General features: G+C 49.6%; 1 protein-coding gene and 1 long non-coding RNA gene across 2 annotated transcripts; both read left to right on the top strand.

Annotated features, from left to right (window-relative positions):
• The first annotated feature begins 1,593 nt into the window (after window positions 1–1,593).
• Window positions 1,594–3,355, top strand: LOC139799377 (uncharacterized). Its single transcript, XR_011727238.1, has 2 exons — window positions 1,594–2,218; window positions 2,633–3,355. It is a non-coding gene; the product is annotated as an uncharacterized lncRNA (long non-coding RNA).
• Window positions 3,356–8,918: 5,563 nt separating this feature from the next.
• FASLG (Fas ligand) lies at window positions 8,919–12,680 on the top strand. Its single transcript, XM_071751344.1, has 4 exons — window positions 8,919–9,845; window positions 10,232–10,277; window positions 10,996–11,049; window positions 11,437–12,680. Exons 1-4 carry the CDS (start codon window positions 9,543–9,545, stop codon window positions 11,829–11,831), a joined length of 798 nt encoding a protein of 265 aa, XP_071607445.1. The 5' UTR covers window positions 8,919–9,542; the 3' UTR covers window positions 11,832–12,680.
• Window positions 12,681–21,051: the final 8,371 nt, after the last annotated feature.

Raw genomic sequence — 21,051 nt, 5'->3', positions numbered from 1 at the left:
AAAAAAGAAAGAAAAAAGAAGAAAAGAGAAGAAAAGAGAAGAAGAGAGAAGAAAAGAGAAGAAAAGAAGAAAAGAGAAGAAAAGAGAAGAAAAGAGAAGAAGAGAGAAGAAAAGAGAAGAAAAGAGAAGAAAAGAAGAAAAGAGAAGAGAAGAAAAAAAGAAAAAGGATTAATTCTGTTATTTTGGCTTTTCTTCAATCCCTTCCCAGGCTCTGGCAACCTAAATATTCCTAACATTTGCAATTATTTGAAAATAGATGTTGATGTGATGGATTGGAAGTTTGGAGCAGGAAGTTTAGAAATAAGAATACCTATGTTGGTGGTTTTGTGTTGTTCCAGACTGCACCGGGATATTTTTCCCCCCTCTTCTGTCATTTAAGCTTCTTGAGGAAAAAGAACTGCAATGCACTTCTGTGGTGTTTCAGACACACAACCATCCTGTAATTCTAAGACTAAAATCTGTGGAAAGACAATGTGGTCACTTTCTGGCCCCAAAATGTGATACAAGGCAGCGGTTTGTGTAGAAGCCGAGTGTGCCTTAGGTTGCACACCTCGGTAGCTGGGATTTGTACTTGTAGCTGCAGTTAGAGCCTATATAGAAGTCACCTGGGAGCATCCAGGTGACTTGATTTCCATGGTTGGTTTGGGTTCTTTTCAGGTGGGGGTGACCCAGCTAGAGTGTTGGGTCAAGGTGGGGGTGAGAGGATGGGGGGACGACTGTGGGTGGTTCTGACTCGCTTACACTTCTCTGGCTTTATTTTCGAGGTGTGAAGCGAGACACTGGCACTGGGGAGGACGGCGGCAAGGTGAGGGGTGCCTGGAGTGCAGAAGCAGCAGTTTTGGGGTGTTGGATTCTGTGGAGGAGTGAGCTGTGCAATGCACAAGTTACCTGGCGTGGCTTCTGTGGGGAACTGGCTCGCAGGGTCGAACCTCCTGACCCAGCTCCCTGGGCGAGTCGGCGTCCCCCATCCTCCCTCGCCCCGTTGCTTCCCGTGCTGAAGGTGAGCGCGGGGCTGCGGGACGGAGCGGTCGGTGACACCGCAAAGGTGAGCGGGGCTGGGGAGCGCACCCGTCCCTGTTCTGTGTCTGCATTCACACCGCCATTGGAGCCGAGCTCTCTTTTTAATCGCGGCCGTTCCCGGGTGCAGAGCGCAGAGCTGCGGGCACAGCGCGGGCATTGGGGCTCTGCGCGGCTGCGGGGCCGCTTTGGGCGCTCGCATCACTCTCTACAACTCCCCGAAAGGAGGTCGGAGCCAGGGGGGGGTTGGGCTCTTTTCCCAGGCAACTCTCAGCAAGACAAGAGGGCACAAGAGGTCTCAAGTTGTGCCAGGGGAGGTTTAGGTTGGACATTAGAAAGAATTTCTTTAGGGAGAGGGTGATCAGACCTTGGAATGGGCTGCCCAGGGAAGGGGTGGATTCTCCATCCCTGGAGATATTTCAAAAGAGCCTGGATGTGGCACTCAGTGCCACGGGCTGGGAACCACGGGGGGAGTGGATCAAGGGTTGGACTTGATGAGCTCTGAGGTCCCTTCCAACCCAGCCCATTCTATGATTCTATGACAGGAATCGTCACTGTCGGGCTCCTGATGCCGCTTCCGGGGTGATGGCGGCGCTGCTGCCGCGCGGTTGCTTCTCGCCGGGTCCGGAGCCGCCGCCTCCGCTCCTGCCGCTTCTGCCGCCGCTGTTGGCGGAGCCGGCGGGCAGGGCGCGGAACTCCAGCCCGGCGGGGGGGCACCGGCTGCGGTCGCTCCGCCGCGCCGCCCGCCTCAGGGAGCGAGCGACCGACCGACCGCCCCCGCAACCCGGAAGCGGCGGGGGAGGGAGGAGCCGGCGGGGAGTTTGAGCCCCGTATTGTCACGGGGCTCGCCGGTTTTGTCTGCTTTTGGGAGTAAATTTCTGGTGATGTGAAGGAATTGTGGAGCTGTCTTAAAATGCACTGAGGTGTCGCCCGGGGAGGCAAAAAGTCTTCTCACGGTTGATAGGGATGAGGGGGGCACTGTGTAAAATGTGTGCTGAACTCTGTGCTGGTGCATTTCGGCCCTGAAGTGTATTTCCACATGAAGCTTCTTCCCCCTGAACTGTTCGTCTTTTTCCTACACAGGTGACCTTGCCCCAGCTCTTCTTGCCACATCTGCTCCTGCCCCGTTGCCGTGCTGGCAGTTTAGGAGGGAACATGGCCTGCATCAAGCTCTCAAGTTAAAAGCAAGACAAGAAGTTTGGTGGGTTTTTCTTTTTGTTCTTGTTCGGGTTCTTTTTCTCATTTTCAACCAGGTGTTGAAGGCGTTCTGCCCCGTCCATTCCCGCCCATTCCCGTCCTGTCCTGTCCATTTTCTTCCTGTCCATTCCTGTCCTTTTCATTCCTGTCCATTCCTCTTCATTCCTCTTCATTCCTCTTCATTCCATTCCATTCCATTCCATTCCATTCCATTCCATTCCATTCCATTCCATTCCTGCTCATTCCTGTCCCGTCCATTTCTTTCCCATCCTTTCCTGCCCTCTCTATTCCTCTGCATTCCTATCCATTCCTCTCCATTCCTGTTCTCTCCATTCCTCTCCATTCCTGTTCTTCCCTTTCCATTCCTGCCCTTTCCTGCCCTCTCCTGTCCATTCCTGTCCCTTCCTGCTCTGTCCAGCTCTGGTGATGGAACAGCGCCTGTGGTCTGACATATTTGGGCTCCAATTTATGTCTGAGAGGGGAAAATCAATGTCTGCTGAGCCCTGGAGGAGACATCCGAGGCTGCCTGAGTCTCTGCTCGAGTCTGAGAAGCCCTTGCAATAATTTCTCACTAAGTACTGTCAAATATCACACTCCTCTCTAATTAAATAAAAGTGCTTTTCAAGTTCGGAAAATTCTTTCAACTTTTTGATTTCTGAAAGTGGAGAGGAACTTTTGTGGTGTTTCTTCAGGTACCCCTTTAAAGTATTGAGAAAGACTGGGAAAGCCTGTACGTAAGAAATAGATGCTGTGCCAAGTGGTGTTTGGTTTTTTGTTTGGTTGTTTTTTTGTTTTCGTTTTTGTTCTTGTTGTTGTTGTTTGGTTGGGTTTTTTTGGGTTTTTTTGTCTCAACCACAAGCTTGTGGCTTTTTAGCATCAGCATTATAACAGGAGTTAGACCACTGAGGTATCCAGTGCTGATTTTTTGAGGCTCCAGGTTCGAGAGATCAGCCAGTGTCCGGTAAATGGTTCCGATGGGCTAAAAACTGGTATGTTTTGCAGTAAGAATTTTTCCTTCCGCAGCTTGCAGCTCTTGTTTCAGATGCTTTTGCACGCATAAGAGCACAATATGTGCCATGTGATCAATTTTCATCAAGTTGTGGCTAAACTCCAGGGCTGGTAAAAATCAGTCAGTGCCTCTGGCCGGGTCCGGAGCCGCCGCCTCTGGCAGCAGACAGGAGACTGAACCACAGCTTCCTCCTGCTGCTGGGTGCTGCTTTTAATTACTTGTAACCACTCTTTTTTTAAAAAAGACAAAAAAGCCCTTAATGTTTTAAGTTCCTTTCACTCAAGGTTATGCTTTCATGTGGGCTCCTGAGTAATATTTTTACTTCAGTTTTATTAATGACGCCCTGTCTCCAGCTTTCAAAAGTTTGATTTTTTGCTAAGATCAAGTCCTTAAATTGGTCATAATTTTTGTAGAGAGAGAACACTTCTAATGAAGGCAGCTTATAAATCCTGACAAGTTCCTGTGGTGGTGTTTGTTGGCGCCCATCTTGTTGGCGCCCATCTTGTTGGCGCCCATCTTGTTGGCGCCCATCTTGTTGGCGTCCCTGTGTGATGAAGTCCTTAAACCTGTAATGCCCTGGTCTTTAGGGACATGGTTTGGTGGTGAGGGCTGGTCAAAGCTTGGACTGGGTTTGAAGGTTTCTTCCAACCCAAGACACTGTGGGATTCTGTGAGGTTGGGTGGTTTTTGGTGAGGAATTCCAAGGAACCAGCATGCATGGCAGTGAAGGCTGCTTCCCTGCAGGCCTTGAGCTGAGGTTGAAAAATATTTAAGCAACATGAAGGATGGTCAGAAAAATAAAGCATTGTATAAGGGGATTACCAGCCATGTTTGCCAAAATAAGGTATTTAGACATGAAGCATCAGAGTGGGAATCCAGTATTTTTTTAATACAGGCAAAGTACTGCCTGTGTGCTGTTGGGTAAGGAGAGAAACTTGAGTATTAGGCAACTTTATGTGGCTTCTGCTTTTGACAAGTCAGTGTGAGATGAAACAAGATGGAACAGCTTAGCATGCTTCACTTGATTAGCTGCAAACATGTTCCACTGTATTTGGAACAACTGAAGTGTTGAGTCCTGACCACAAAATGCTGTGGGTAGACCATCACCCAGTGTGTGTCTCATCTCCTGGAAATCCTGTGTCAAACAGCACCAGGTACTGCTGAAGGCATCACTGGGGTTTGTGACCACTTGAGAAGAAGTTGTGTTCCCAGAGCTCATTTAGATAAAATACGTGAGCTTAGGAGGGTGAAACTTGTGAATCTTTCCCTTTAGCTTAAAAATAGTCATTTTAAAAGAAGCTACCAAGGAGCTTTTTGCTGCTTCATTGCTGTCTCATACTGGACATGTGGCCTGGGGCTTGCCCATGCTGCTTTTCATTAGGGTCACTAATGAAGTCACAGGTTTAGGGCTTCTGGGAGGTAAAGGAGATGGAATTAACTCTGCACATCATGGGCCTAGAAATGGAAAAAATGTTTTTTTTTTTTACCTTGGTGAGATGTTTGCCACAGCCTCCATCGAGCTGCTGAGCCCTCTGAACTCCCAGCAAACAAGAATCTTTTTCTGGGATGGTTTTGGGTTGTTTTTTTTTTCTCCAGAAAAATAAGATGAAGATAATGAATACATTCTGGTAGCCATAATTTGTCATGCTTACTGCTGAACTGTCAAGGGTTGTGTATATTGCTTGTAAACCTGTAGCTCAAGGTTAAAGACAGCTCAAGGTCTCCTTGGGGTTTTGGGAAGTTGGGTGACATGGGCAATGGGTGTTGAGGTGTTTGTGTAATGAGAGGGGCACATCTGGAGCTGGAAAGCCTGGGTTTGCTTGGAGCTGAGCTGGGATCCTGCTGGAACTCAGTAAGGATCTCAAGGCAGACCCTGAGAGGGAGCAATTTTTTGCGAATGGCTTCTTCCAAGAAGGAATAAAATGGTCAAATAGTGCAAAGAAGCCACGTTGGCCAGCAGAGCCAGGTGGCATTTTCTGTGGTTAAAGCTGGCTTGAAATGGTACTTTCAAAAAAGCCCAGATTTAAGCTTGTTTATATTGTTTATTTTTAATATAAAAACCACTGTGCACTTAAGCATAGTTAAGTTATTCCTGTGGAAATGTTATAAAATCCACCTTTTATCTGAATTTCTACAAAAGGGGCTGCCTTTGTGCTGGCAGCCTGGGGGTTCATGTTCCAAAGCCTGGCTTTTTGAATGCAAATATTTTTCACCTTTCAGTTGTCCTAGGGTGTAATTGATGCAGCACTGTGGGCTCTCAAGAGTTGCTTTTTAGAATTTCCATTAACCACCAGAATAATAGGAAATATTTGCTCATCACTTTCATGCAATGGACATGACTGTCCAGACCCTGATGAGAGCTTCTCCTATAAGGTGATTCATCGTTTTTTCTTGAAATTTGATTTTCTGTCAAGTATTAGCTCTGGATCATTGTCCTGCTTTCTTTGGTGTATTTCAACTGGGTCATCCTTTTGTCTTTTAGCTCTGCTGCCAGAAGCTTTTAGTTGCTGACTGATTCCCTTTGTTTTCAGCATCAAACTGAGCAGAATGGTGTCTGACACTAAGCTGGGGGGGAGTGTGGATCAGCTGGAAGGCAGGAGGGCTCTGCAGAGGGACCTGGACAGACTGGAGAGTTGGGCTGATCCCAACGGGATGAGGTTCAACATTCCAAGTGCCGGGTCCTGCACTTTGGCCACAAGAACCCCATGGGGAGCTCCAGGCTGGGCACAGAGTGGCTGAGAGCAGCCAGGCAGAGAGGGAGCTGGGAGTCTGGATTGCCAGGAAGCTGAAGAGGAGCCAGCAGTGTGCCCAGGTGGCCAAGAAGGCCAATGGCATCCTGGGCTGGCTCAGGAACAGCGTGGCCAGCAGGTCCAGGGAAGGGATTCTGCCCCTGTGCTCAGCCCTGGGGAGGCCACAGCTTGAGTCCTGTGTCCAGTTCTGGGCCCCTCAGCTCAGGAAGGAGATTGAGGTGCTGGAGCAGGTCCAAAGGAGGCAACTGGGCTGGGGAAGGGGCTGGAGCACAGATCCTATGAGGAGAGGCTGAGGGAGCTGGGGGTGTTGAGGCTGGAGAAGAGGAGGCTCAGGGGAGACCTCATCACTCTCTCCAACTCCCTGAAAGGAGGTTGGAGCCAGGGGGGGGTTGGGCTCTTTTCCCAGGCAACTCTCAGCAAGACAAGAGGGCACAAGAGGTCTCAGGTTGTGCCAGGGGAGGTTTAGGTTGGACATGAGAAAGAATTTCTTTAGGGAGAGGGTGCTCAGCCATTGGAATGGGCTGCCCAGGGAAGGGGTGGATTCTCCATCCCTGGAGATATTTCAAAAGAGCCTGGATGTGGCACTCAGTGCCATGGGCTGGGAACTGCAGTGGGAGTGGATCAAGGGTTGGACTTGATGAGCTCTGAGGTCCCTTCCAACCCAGCCCATTCTATGATTCTGTGATGAAGAAGAGCTCCCACCTCGCAGAAGGGACAAGGTGAGAGTGGAGGGATTTTTTTCTGAGCAAACTTTCTGTTGGTGTGACCGTGGCTTGCCTTCTGCTGGCTTTGGCAAGGAGCACCAGTTCCCTGAGAAAACATGGAACATGGTTCCACTTGAAAAAAATCCCTCCTGCTTCACTGCCAGCTGAGAAAAAGAATGTGAATCTTGCAGAGTAAAGAGAGGGAAAAGGAGACAGAGGATCTGACAGCACTTTTGTCCTTATGTCCTCCATTCCTGCCCAGCTGCCCTTGGCCCATACCTTAGGAGACCTCAACCTTGTCTAAATTCTGGCTCCAGGACTTCTAGCAAAATGGATTTATATGTTTTAAGTGGCTTCCTCCAAGCACAGTGCCCCACTCTTATTTCAGAAGCTCTCTTGACATCCTGTGTTGTCTGAGCAATCAGAATCCAGGGAGAATCCTGCAGGCACCATCATGTCCTGCTTGGCACAGCACGGGTCCTCCTGGGGGTCCCTGAGGTGGTGACAGGGGAAATGGAGAGTGTGACAGCAGGGCCAGGAGTGGGCTGGGAAGGGAGAGCTCTCAGCAAGCACGTTGTGCCCCAAAAATCATCCTTTGGGAACAGAGGTCTTTGGTCTTTGCCTTGCTAAAACGTGGAATCAGCAGAGTCTTCATCTGAACATCCCAAAGAGGAGGTGCAGGAGCCATGGCTGAAATGGCTTTTAGTGGTTTCGTTGCCTCCATCCTCTCATCTACCCATAAAAAAAAAAAATCATCTCTGTGCAAATAGGAAGCAGTGGGTGAGAAGGAAGCACACTGCTGACATTTAGGTGAGACCATTACTGTGCCTCTAATCCCACCACCATGGGCATTAAATACACCCAGTGCCAGGAGAAAAAAAAAAAAAAAATGTAGAGTGAATCCTCTCCAGACAAAGCTATGTGCTTGATGACTTCTGACACGTTTATCAGCAATGCCTCCAACTTCAGGGAATTCCTGGGCTTCAATCCCTGCTGCCTGAGCCCTCTCTGCATTTTCCAGCAGCTGAATGGGCAGCAGAGGCCACTAAAGCCACCAGAGCTCCCTGCCCCCGGTGTCCATGCCCCAAAGAGCTGTGGGGATGCTCTGCTCCCTCTGCTGAGTGAGGAGCCCCAGGGGGTGGGTGGCAAATCCCCCCTCCCCCAATACCTCTGGGGTTTGGGTGCCCGTGGAGCTGCAGAGGAGGTGTTGGCCTCACCATCCAGGGGCTGTCTTGGCTGCCCCTGCCTTGGGCACATCTTTTCCCCTCCTTGGTGGCAAGTTGGAGATGGGCAGTGGCACAGGAGGTGTGGGGCTGAGCCTGGTCCCTTGAAATGATGACAGGAGGGGATGAGGACCCTTCTTGGGGTGTCTGGGGGGGCTGTAATGGGATGGATGCAGAGAGGACCCTTCTTGGGGTGTCTGGGAGGGCTGTAATGGGATGGATGCAGTGAGAACCCTTCTTGGGGTGTCTGGGGGGGCTGTAATGGGATGGATGCAGTGAGAACCCTTCTTGGGGTGTCTGGGGGGGCTGTAATGGGATGGATGCAGTGAGGACCCTTCTTGGGGTGTCTGGGGGGGCTGTAATGGGATGGATGCAGTGAGGACCCTTCTTGGGGTGTCTGGGAGGGCTGTAATGGGATGGATGCAGTGAGGACCCTTCTGGGGGTGTCTGGGGGGGCTGTAATGGGATGGATGCAGAGAGGACCCTTCTTGGGGTGTCTGGGGGGGCTGTAATGGGATGGATGCAGTGAGGACCCTTCTTGGGGTGTCTGGGGGGGCTGTAATGGGATGGATGCAGTGAGGACCCTTCTTGGGGTGTCTGGGGCTGTCCTGGGATAAATGCAGAGAGGGTCAGGTGAGGGGGGCAGGACCAGGCTTGAACTGCTGAAGCTGAATTTTGTTTCTTTTGTTTCTTTTCTATCAGAAACCTAGAAGCACAGGGAAATGAGTTGCCAAAACCTCTTGTCTTGCTGCTCACTGCTCAGCAAATGGCTGTGGTGAACATCTTCAAAAAGCAGGGGGGTGCCTGGTGGTGCAGGCTTTGAGTTCAGAGCTGGCTTCGTGGTGTGGTTGGAGGCAAAGCTGAGCCCTTGTTTTGGGGAAATAAATGTGCACAAGCTGTTTCTGTCTCAGCCCCCAGCCTTGATGTTGAAGATCAAAGCCTGTGTGTTGGGGTGGCTTCCTCCAGCCACACAGAAGGCAAATCTCCAGCTCTTGTACTAAGTATGGCTTTTTTTGTTTGTTTGTTTTTTTGGGTTTTTTTTTAATTAAGATGCCCCTCAGTGTAGGGCTGTAAAATGGAAGAGGAAAGTTGTTTGGGATCACCTGTGTGCTCCTGTGGGAAAATCCCATTGCCACGACTTCCTAGTCTGTGCTCAGTGAGGGATGGGAATGGGAGAAACTGGAAACTGAGGAATGGAAATGTCCCTGTTTCTCCTCATTAGGATTTTATCACAAGCTCTTGGAAGTGCTGCTCTGACCCCAATTCTGGAGCCTCTCTAGGTAGGTGAGAAAAAAAAAAAAAAAAATGTCCAGGCCACTGCAGTGGAAAAACATCTTCCTCAGCTCCAGAGAGTTGCTGGAAATGGTGTTTGGTTGGTGATGGAGGGGGGGGTGCTTGCCCTGCCCTCCTGCACCCCCCAAACTCCTGCGTGCAGTGCCTGGGGTGGGAGGAGCAGGGGGTGCCCCGGCTGCAGCTGAGGCGGAAACTCTGTGGGGTTTGCTGGGGATGCTTGAGGCTTTCAGAGAGTTTGCAGCACCCGAGCTGGGGTGTTCAGTGCTGGAGTGGTGCAGGAGTATAAAGGCAGAGCTGGGGCTGCCCCGGGGACTCAGTCTGGGGCTCTTTCTGCCCTTTTTGGCTGCCGTATGGAAGATCCCACCAAGCACGCCCGGTCTGTCCCCCTGCCAGCCATGCAGCAGAACTTGAGCTATGTGTACCCCCAGATCTTTTGGGTGGATGGCTGTGCCAACACGAGTACCCCAACACCTCCTGTAGCTCCTTTCCCACCACCAGTGCCTGACCGGAGCAAAAAGCCAAGGACCAAGAGGGACAGGAGGAGTGGCAGCTTCCTGGTGATCTCCATGCTGATCCTGCTGGCCCTCACTGGAGTGGGACTGAGCATGTTCCAGATTTTCCACCTGGAGAAGGAACTCGCTGAACTCAGAGAGGTGAGGTCTGCCTGGGTGCTCACAGAGGCTCTGGGGGGTGGGAAGGGAAGAAAAAAAAAAAAAAAACCAAAAAAACTTAATTAAAATTGGCTGCTCAGCTGGTGCCAAACTCCCCAGGGGATGGGCTGGTGGCATCTGGGTGTCTGCCATGCCAGGATAGGAGGGGGTTTTATTCCTGTGGGGGACATTTCTGGTGGGGATTGAGAGATTTGGATGTCTTTGTGTTCCTGAGTGCTGCAAGGTCTCTCCCTGTGTGTTTCTTGCCACTTTGCAGCTCTCCACGAACACCCAGAAGCAGCCACTGGTCACAGACAGCCCTTGGCTGCTTCAGGTGATGCTCTTGAGCTCTGACCCTGCTAACACAGCTTATTTCTCTTTTTTGACAGTCTGCCAGCCCTGAGCACATCCCTCCAGCCCTGGAGAAACTCATAGGTGAGCTGCTGTACCCCAAGAGAGGGAGGTCCCCTGTGTGAGATGTGCTGAGCTTCCCTCTCCTCATCAGGGGCACAGTTTGATGCTCTGCAAGTGCTGATTTCCCTTACTTGGCTGGGAAAAGAGTTTCTTCATCCTGGGGGGAGTGGGGGTGGAGTGCCTGGAGGTCTCAGCCCCAAGTTCCTGGGGTATTTTGCTTCTCTACCCTGGGTATTCCAGGGTAAAGGGAACACTCTGCTGGAAAAGTGACTTTCTGCTTGTCCTAAGGTGCAGCAGCAGCAACAAAAAAGGGAGGAAAATGGAGACAGGCATGGCACGTGCTGCTTCTGTCTCTCTCCTGACTCTTCTAAGATTTTGGGAGGATGCAGAGGGTTTCATTTTCTTTGGGGGTGGGAGATTCATTCCCTCCCTTGAGAGCACAACTTATTTTTTCCTAAATTATTCGGGTGCAAAGTCTCACTGCAGCCAAAGTTAGCTGAGAAGAGCCTGATGATGTGTGGGATTGTTTTTTGGTTTTTGGTTTTTTGGTTTTTTTTTTTTAATCTATTTGAAATGTCATTTCAGTGAAATTGAAACTTTCCACAAGAACTTGCCATTATTTTTTCAGAATTTCACCTAGGAAAATACTAAAGATTTTCAACCTGAACGGAACAATTTAAGCATTTTATTTTGAACTTCTAAACTCTTGTTTCACTTTTCCTTCCCTGTTTTTGAGCAGAGCAGAAGGATCAACTGGTGAAAAAGCAGGAGAGGAAGGCAGCACACTTAACAGGTATGTGCTGAGGGGCTGGGAAGATTTGGGAGCAGGGGACATGGGTGGCGTGGTTGTAGTTGTGAGGTCTCCACCTCACCCAGACTTTTCCATCTCCCTTTGGTGCCCTGATGGGGGGGCAGCTGAAATCTCCCACTCATGTAGGATTTTCAGCAGGTTTTTGGGGTGGGTTTCCAGTTTGCAGGGCAGAAGGCATTGAGCAGGGTGATGGGGAGAGCTCCCAGGAGCAGCACAAGGGGGGACTTTCCATGTCAGGAAGAGTTGTCACCTTGTGAAGACATGGGGGGGGGGGTTGAAAAAAAAAATAAAATCACAGCAGTGCTTGGACTTACTGGACTTTTTATTATTCCACTTATTGCACTTTTTTCCTCTGCTTTTGCCTTCCAGGGAACCCGGTCCAGCGGGATCTCCCTTTGGAGTGGGAACCAGTTTCTGGCCATGCCTTCACCAGTGGCATCCAGTACAGTGACAGGGGCCTCCTCATCAATGAGACTGGGCTCTACTTTGTGTACTCCAGTGTCCTCTTCAGGGGCAGCACCTGCAGCAACCACGTCCTGACCCACGTTGTCTACAAGAGGAACCCAGCCCTGCCAGCCAGCCACGTGCTGATGGAGGACAAAGGCATCAACTACTGTGCAGGTCAGAAAATCTGGGCCAGGAGGAGCTACCTGGGGGCTCTGTTCAAGCTGAGGAAGATGGACAGTTTGCATGTCAACGTCTCCAAGATTGCTCTGGTGAATTTTGAGGAGTCCATGACTTTCTTTGGCTTATTTAAGCTTTAAGGTTGTTGGAGTGTGACTGGGGGGTGACTGCTGTGGCCAGGGTTTTGCACCAGGAAGCCCACCAAGAAACTTTGGTGTTCAGTGGGAGAGGGCTGAAGCAACTGATAAATGCTTGGAAGCAGAGTTCTGGGATGGACCAGAGCTCTGTGGCATCAACCTGAAGAGAAAAATGCATTTCACCCCCCTCTGAACACACCAACAAACTCAAAATGGGGTGTGCTGAAGACCCTGTAAAAACTCACTACTTGCCACCTGAGAAAATGCCAGTGCCAGGGGTCCCACATGGCATCACAGCTGGGCTGTGCCAGGCTGTGGGCAGTGGTGTTGGGGACAAGTTGTGCAAAGACTTCAGTTGGCCACCCCAAGCCATGCCTGGCCACCTTTCCTGGTCATTTGGCCACCAGACTGCTGTATGACAGGGACCTGCCTGCTAGTAGGAGTGTTATGTATGGTATGCTTGGTTCATGTTAAGTTATTGACCATTCCCACCCCAGAAAATGTCCTCCAACCCTTTTATTTAACTAATCCCAAGTGTCCTGCAAGGAACGTGCCAGTTGCAGTGGTCCTGACCCTGGGGAAGAAATCCTGACCGTGTGGCAGAAGAGGTGATGAAGAGGCCACATGAGCTCAGCAGCACAAAAATGGGGGACAGTGGGGGCCAAGAGATAAACCCAGCACCTTCAGCCCCCTTCCTGCCCTTTCAGCACATCAGGAGCCCCTGTGGTGATGTGGTCCTGCCACCCACACAGTGCCACCAGCAATGGCATGGCTTGGCTGGCCAAGGGATATTGTCCTGGGATATTAACTCCTCAGCAAGACACAGATGGTAAATAAAAGTCTATTTTTCTAGGAAGTGGCACTGTCCTCATTTGAGGCAAGGAGGCTTCTGCAATTGCCAACCCCCTGAAGGTTTCTGGGGTGAGGGGCTGGCACCCTGCTCCTGCTCCAGCAGCCTGGCAGAAATCTGGGAGCTTCCCTCCCTGCCTCCCGGGGCACAGACTCTGTGCCAGGGAGCTCCAGGGCTCCAGCATCAAAACATCAGGATCTCGGGAGCAGGGAGATGGGATGTGGGCATCCCAAGTCCTGTTTGGTCACTGGGAAGGGAGCTGCTCTCAAAACACACACTGGGGCTCGAGTGGAGCCAGGGACTTGTTGCTGAGCACAAGCACTGCTGTCCCACACTCCTTGTGTGCAAGGAAGTGGCATTTTGGTGTTAAAAACCCAAAATGATCCTATTTGCTGACTCTCTTGTCTGCTGTGTGGAGCTCTTCCTTTGCATGGGTTAAGTCTGGGGCTGCTTGCCACGTGGCTACCAGGCAGAAGCCCAAGGTGCATCAGCAGCATCTTTGCCTGTGCTTCAACCTTCTCACAGCCCAGCTGGTGGTCACAGTGCACAGTGGCTCTTCAATTTATTTCTTTTTCCAGGCTGCTGCTCTCAGCTCAGTGGTGCATGGCCTGTGCTTTGCTATTGCTCACTTCAAAGAAACCTTTTTCTTCAAAATTTAGGAGTGGACTGGGCACTGGTGCAGGGAGTGTGAGCCCTGGGGCTCTGCTCGCACAGCTACTGCTCCACTCGCTCAGATTTCCACTCAGATTTCCTGGCAGTGAAGCACTGGGGCTGAAAACACTGAATTATTTGGATAATAATAATAATAATAATAATATTCTAAAATGGGCATTGGGTAGCAGTGCTTTCCAGTCTCTGTGTTACAGCTCGTTGCCTGTAAGCCATGCTTAGCATTTTATTTTGTGTGACACTCTGCAGAAAAGCTCCCCAGGGCTCATACTGGGGTTATGATGAGCACCAAAAGGGCACAAGGAAATGGTGACAGTGGTGAGCTCACAGCAAGGTCACATCAGCACACAGAGGGACACGGAGGTTATGAGAACGAGGGACATGGCTCAAAGAAAATAAACCAATATTTATTGAATTTTATTTAGCCTGTGGTCCTTTGTGGACTGCCTTCTTTGGGAGGTTTGAGCTCTTACTTGTGGCCAAATTGCTGCTCTTTCTTTTCTTTTGACTGTTTCCTTGTGATTTGTACCCTCTGCAAGTCTGGTACCCCTTTGCTTTTGTTTTTAGGGTGTGAAAACCTCTTGCAAAACCATCACATTGCCTGTTAACAGTATGCACTGGTTTGGAAATTCAGTCTCTTACTGCTTTTACCCCTCTCATTCTTCTAATTTTCGATGTGGGGAAAAAGAAAAAAAGAAAAAAAAAGAACCCCCTATGGCCCAACTTTCCACAAGTGCTATTTCCTGTGGTCTTGAAGATCACGTTGAGCACAGCCACATGAACCTGAGTTATCTTTGTGCTCTCTTGCTGAGCAGAAAAGGGAGCAGGGAGGGGGTGAAACCCCACTCTGCCTTCCAGTAAACCCCAAACCTTGCTCTGAGCTGCTGAGTCAGTGTCTGTCAGGAACCCCTCCCTGGTGTCAGCATCTCCAAAGACCATGGCAGCATTTCAAGTCTGTCCCTGCCAGAAATGCAGCTGGAAATGGTTTTTTTTTTTTCCTTTTCAGGGGGCTGAAGAGGGTCAAGGGTTCACCTCTCAGAGGCAGGCAGGGCTGGGCCACTTGTGGGATGCTTGGAGTCCTTCCTGGGATATTCTGTAGAAGGGATGCATCCATTTATCCAGTGTTCCTTTGTGGACAGTGGAGATGAAATTTTGACAGAGGAAGACTCTGCTCCATCAGCCCAAGAGGAGGAGAGGATGCTGAGGAGGGGCTGAGCATCTCTCAGCCCTCCCAAACACCTTTGGGGTGATGGGTTTGTTCCCCATCCCTGTGCTCACAGCAGGATGCTCCCCCCAGAATGTGTCTCTGCCACCTGGAAGGGAACAGGAGAGTAGTGAGTGTGATAAACAGCTCGATGCAAACAGAAAAGATTTCCTCTTTATTTCCTTTAAACACAGCTACAGGAAACTCAGCTGCCTTGGGCAGGAAGCAGGGGTTGCTGAGGAGAGGGGCAGAAGAGCCAGTGGGGTTTTGCAGGCTGCTGGTACCAGGTTTGATCCACTCTGCTCTGAAGAATTATCATCAGCATCCTAATGCCTAATTATCACCATCCTAATGCCCTGAGGGGGTCTGAGGAGTCTCAGAGGCTTTTGGGGAAGGAGGAGCAGGGATATCAGGACTGTAGCCTGTGAAATAATCTGCTTTGCTCTGCATCTTGCAGCTTCCAGATGGGAACTTCAGTAAAATCCTCAGAAGTCCCCAAATAAGCACCAGATTGAGTCCAAAGAGGCGGCTGTTGGTAGCATCACTTTATTGAGACTGTTCCCCAGCCAGGCACAACGGTGTCACCTCCAGCTGTAGCCCTGCAGAGGCTGAGATGAACAAAGCAGCATTAAGGAGATTTCCCAGCTCTTTTAAAAATGGGGAAAAAATGCAGGAAGGTTTTCTTCTTCCTGGAGAAAGCCCTGAGGTCCCCTGGTGGGAAACAGCCTCATCTGAGCCAAAACATCACAGCTGTTTTGCTCAGGGAAAGGTGATGAAACTGAAGACTTGTGGTTCCAGGCACCCCCACACCTGTGTGTGGAACAAGGTCCAGTCCAAGGTTAATTAGTCACAGGGGGCAAATCACCTCATCAAGGAAAAGGTGAGGGAGGGAGGGCAATTCCAGGGCTGCTGTGTCACCCCTTAAACCCTGCAGCTTCATGTTCCTGCCCAGGGCACTCCCCCTGAGCTGGGTTTTGCTGGGAGTGTTTGGTTTTAATCTCTGGTAGCTGAGAAAAGGCTTCAAAAATATTCTTTGGTGGTCACAAACCAAAGCACAGGTCACAAAGTCACAAACCTTCTTTGCACAGGAAAATGCAGTCAAAGGGGAGGCTCAGCAGTCCCACAGGGTGTTCAGAAGATCAGAAAGTGGTTCTAAGAAAGGAAACCAGCTGTGAAATCCACCTTGATGATTTTAATTGACCTCATCTGTGCTGCCTGCCTGAGCACTCACTCTGCCTGGGGGTGCCGCTGCCTGAAGAGGAATGTTCCCAGTTCTCCTGCTCTAAACCCACTGGTGCAGACTGGGATGTGCTGGACTGGAACAGAACAACTGCAGGCACTGGATGGACCAGGATTTGCAGGCAGTTCCAGGATGGATCTGGCTTGTGGACACTGCTGTGTGAAGTAAGGAGGGAGAGGGACTCTGAATCCCATGGGATGGAGGGGATGCAGCTCCAAGGGTGGGATGGGTGCTTGCCTGGCATTGCTCTATAGGGGGGAAGTCCAGGAGCAGTTTTGGGGGAGATGCCTTCAGGCAATTCATTAAAAACTCTGCCAGGCACTGATCAGAAGCACAAACACTTTTTAAAGCTGATCTGCTCAGATAAGGTGCTCTCAGTGGGTGTTTCCATTATACAGAAGTTTTCCACAGCCACCACCATGCTTCTTCCATACCCTGGTGGAAGGGGAGGAGCTCTGACCCCCTCATCCCTCTTGCCTTCCCTGCAGATCAGGGCTGCCCCAAGATCACCCCAAAAATGACATTCCCTGTAGCCCAGGGCTTCTCTGTACTCTGCACAGAAAGCAGAGCAGCAGGAATGGGTGTAAAGCTGTGCTCCTGAGTTAGCTGGGAGCAGGCCCTGCATAAAGGAGAATTTTTAACTCTGTGCCTTGGTAGTTTGGTTGGGTTTTTAAATTTTGTTCGCTTCTTTGGTTAGGTTTTTTTTTGTTGTTGTTGTTGCTGTTTGGGTTTTTTTGTTTTGTTTTGTTTTTTGGGTTTTTTTTCCTGTTGTGCTTCTGCTGGGTGTGCTTATTGATTTCTCTGCCATGGGGCTGGAAAATGTCAAGGAAAGGGTGTGTGTGTGTGTGTGTGTGTGTATCTGTTGGCTGCACTGGGGCACTGAAATGCTGTCAGGGTTTAACACTGGCCTGGCAATTAAACTGAGTGACAGCTGCTCTCTATTAATCTCTCTCTCCTCCCTGATAAAGAAAGGAGAGAGAATAAGGGAGAGAGACTGATGGGTTGGAAACTAAACTACACAACTTTAGTGAAATAGGAATGATAAATAGGAAAAAATTACTAAATCTATACAAATATCCAGGAAAATGGATCCCACATTCCTCCCCCCTTTCCCCCAGTAGCTCTCACGTCACCACCGAGGCTGCAGGGCAGCCCTGGGAAAGTCCAGGCTGGACTCCTGGGGTCAGCAGCAGTTGGGAGCTGGAGGCAGGAACACACAGATTCAGGCTGGAATGGATCAGGAGCACAGGCAGAGGAAGGGATGGAATCCTCCCAGGATGCTGGGTGAAGAAAGGGAAGCAGGAAAAAGCAGGAAGGGCAGGCAGCTGGAAGCTGGAAGCGTGGCTTGGCCCTCATGATGCCTCAAATTTATCCCGAGTACGAGGTGTATGGGATGGAATCCTCTGTTTGGTCAGTTCTGGCATCTATCTTGTCCCTTTCTCCCCAAAGGAAGCTGCAGGTGGGACCTCTTTATTCCTTCTGGAGGGTAAAATGTTCCTCAGAGCTGAGCAGTGGCCTTGGCTCTGCACACCAGGCTCTGGCTGGAACTCTAAACATCAGTGTTATCAGTCATAGAATCATAGAATTGGCTGGGTTGGAAGGGACCTCAGAGCTCATCAAGTCCAACCCTTGATCCACTCCCACTGCAGTTCCCAGCCCATGGCACTGAGTGCCACATCCAGGCTCTTTTGAAATATCTCCAGGGATGGAGAATCCACCCCTTCCCTGGGCAGCCCATTCCAATGTCCCTCAGCCTCTCCTCATAGGATCTGTGCTCCAGTCCCTTCCCCAGCCCAGTTGCCTCCTTTGGACCTGCTCCAGCACCTCAATCTCCTTCCTGAGCTGAGGGGCCCAGAACTGGACACAGGACTCAAGCTGTGGCCTCCCCAGGGCTGAGCACAGGGGCAGAATCCCTTCCCTGGACCTGCTGGCCACGCTGTTCCTGAGCCAGCCCAGGATGCCATTGGCCTTCTTGGCCACCTGGGCACACTGCTGCCTCCTCTTCAGCTTCCTGGCAATCCAGACTCCCAGGTCCCTCTCTGTCTGGCTGCTCTCAGCCACTCTGTGCCCAGCCTGGAGCTCCCCATGGGGTTGTTGTGGCCAAAGTGCAGGACCCGGCACTTGGCCTTCTTGAACCTCATCCCGTTGGGATCAGCCCAACTCTCCAGTCTGTCCAGGTCCCTCTGCAGAGCCCTCCTGCCTTCCAGCTGATCCACACTCCCCCCCAGCTCAGTGTCATCTGCAAATTTGCTGATGATGGACTCAATCCCCTCATCTAAATCATCACTAAAGATATTGAACAGCACTGGGCCCAACACTGATCCCTGGGGGACACCACGGCCGCCATTTTGATGCAGCCCCGTTCAGCACCACTCTCTGGGCCCGGCCCTCCAGCCAGTTCCTAACCCAGCACAGATGCCCCTGTCCAAGCTGTGGCCTGACAGCTTTTTCAGGAGAATCCTGTGGGAGACGGTGCCAAAGGCCTTGCTGAAGTCCAGGTAGAGCACATCCACAGCCTTCCCCTCATCCACCAGGCGGGTCACCCGATGATAAAAGGAGCTCAGGTTGGTCAGACAGGACCTGCCCTTCCTAACCCCATGCTGGCTGGGTCTGATCCCTTGCCCATCCTGCAGGTGCTGGGTGATTGCACTGTCCTAGAAGCACACACTGTCTGAGAAAAACTTGCTGTTAATTTTAGCATGTGCAACTATTTACAGGAGACTTAGCTAAAAGCAAAAGTACAAGACAGAAAATCACCTTTTCCCTGGCCCAAACCAGGACAAATGCAAACCCCTCCCCATTGCTTATTTTAATTTTGTTTAGAATCACCCTGTGTGCTCCCCCCTGGCTGGTTGGGATGTCAGAGCCTGAATATCCTCCTGCCAGGGACCTCAAAGCTGTGCCTGGAGTGTGACCCTCCTGGGCTGGCATCCACCCCAACTCTGCTGCTCCAGGGTTGTTAAATGAGGCTGGAAAAGTGGGAATCCTCTTTCCATGAGTCTCTGGGAAGGTTTTTGAGCCTTCCCTGGCTCAAATCTCCTTCCTTGCAGTGCTCACTCCATCCTGTAATGCCTCAAGATCCCTGCTGGAGTGATTTAAGCCACTTCTGAGTGTGTTTTGTCTCAGAGTTGATTTTTGTGGATGAAATTTAGGCTTTTAATTTAGTGAGAGAAATACCACCCCTCTTTTCCAAAGTCCTTTTGTCCTGCCCAACCCAAACCATTGCAACTGCCCAGGCTCATGCATTTGGCTTTTTTTGTCACCAGGTGTGGGGCAGCATGATATTCCCTATTTCCCAGCTTTCAGAAGGATGTTCATGGGGATTATTTCTTTCAAAGTGACCTCGGTTCCATCCTTTTCCATGGTCCTTGGTAAAGAAAATCTTTGTTTTTCAAAAACCTTGGGAAAATCATCCCCAGAGATACAAGTTCTTGGTGACAGCTGGAGCTCTGTCCTTAGAACAGGGATATTTTTGTGATGCCTTTTCCTTGGAGGTTTTTTGGTTTTTGTTGGCTTTTTTGTTGGCTTTTTTGTTGGCTTTTTTGTTGGCTTTTTTGTTGGCTTTTTTGTTGGCTTTTTTGTTGGCTTTTTTGTTGGCTTTTTTGTTGGCTTTTTTGTTGGCTTTTTTGTTGGCTTTTTTGTTGGCTTTTTTGTTGGCTTTTTTGTTGGCTTTTTTGTTGGCTTTTTTGTTGGTGTTTTTTTGTTGGCTTTTTTTGGTTGGCTTTTTTTGGTTGGCTTTTTTTGGTTGGCTTTTTTTGGTTGGCTTTTTTTGGTTGGCTTTTTTTGGTTGGCTTTTTTTGGTTGGCTTTTTTTGGTTGGCTTTTTTTGGTTGGCTTTTTTTTGTTGGCTTTTTTTTGTTGGCTTTTTTTTGTTGGCTTTTTTTGTTGGCTTTTTTTTTGCTGCCTTTTTTTTTGCTGCCTTTTTTTTTGCTGCCTTTTTTTTTGCTGCCTTTTTTTTTGCTGCCTTTTTTTTTGCTGCCTTTTTTTTTGCTGCCTTTTTTTTGCTGCCTTTTTTTTTGCTGCCTTTTTTTTTGCTGCCTTTTTTTTTGCTGCCTTTTTTTTTGCTGCCTTTTTTTTTGCTGCCTTTTTTTTTTGCTGCCTTTTTTTTTGCTGCCTTTTTTTTTGCTGCCTTTTTTTTTGCTGCCTTTTTTTTTTGCTGCCTTTTTTTTTGCTGCCTTTTTTTTTGCTGCCTTTTTTTTTGCTGCCTTTTTTTTTGCTGCCTTTTTTTTTGCTGCCTTTTTTTTTGCTGCCTTTTTTTTTGCTGCCTTTTTTTTTGCTGCCTTTTTTTTTGCTGCCTTTTTTTTTGCTGCCTTTTTTTTTGCTGCCTTTTTTTTTGCTGCCTTTTTTTTTGCTGCCTTTTTTTTTGCTGCCTTTTTTTTTGCTGCCTTTTTTTTTGCTGCCTTTTTTTTTGCTGCCTTTTTTTTTGCTGCCTTTTTTTTTGCTGCCTTTTTTTTTGCTGCCTTTTTTTTTTTGCTGCCTTTTTTTTTTTTGCTGCCTTTTTTTTTTTGCTGCCTTTTTTTTTGCTGCCTTTTTTTTTTGTTGGCTTTTTTTTTGTTGGCTTTTTTTTGTTTGGTTTGGTTTTTTGGGGATTTTTTTTTCTCTTCCAAGGCAGTTCATCTCCAGCACTGACAGAGATAATCTGCAGTCACTCCCCTCTGCTCCCCCAGCACCCTGTGTAGGGACCTCTGGAATGGGACTGATTTTCCTGGCTCCAGGGTCCCCTCTAGGGGTGTCCCCTCTCCTGGCCTCAAAGTGGAGGTGTAGAAACACAAATAAAGGCAGAAACTGCCTGTTTGGGATATTCCAGAGGACCTAAGCAGGGTGATGCCTCCAGCTTACAAAACCAGCCAGAGAGTTTGGGTGGATCTGGAAATATTTGATTTGTGGCATGGGCTCCCTGAATGATTTTATTTTACTGGCAGCTCTTTGGGGAATGCTGATCCAGATGTGTGTCTGCAGGATGCAGGGATGCTTTGGGTTTATTTTAACAATAAAAAAAAAAAAAACCCATGGTGCTGGCACTGGTGGAGTTTGAGCACAGACCACTAGATGTCTGTCTAAACCAAGGCTGTGGGTTTATCAGCTTGCAGAGAGCAGAGATTCATGAACTGCAGACTCATGCAGAGAGCACAGAGGAGAGGAAAAGGTCACAGGAGGATCCTGCAGCACTGCCAGGGATGGGGCAGCCACAGCTTCCTTGGGCAACCTGGGACAGGGGCTCACCACCCTCAGATTAAAGAATTTTTTCCTAATGTCCAACA

Source organism: Heliangelus exortis, chromosome 8 (assembly GCF_036169615.1).
Source record: "Heliangelus exortis chromosome 8, bHelExo1.hap1, whole genome shotgun sequence".
Lineage (NCBI taxonomy): Eukaryota > Metazoa > Chordata > Aves > Apodiformes > Trochilidae > Heliangelus > Heliangelus exortis.
This window is presented reverse-complemented; position numbering and strand designations above follow the sequence as displayed.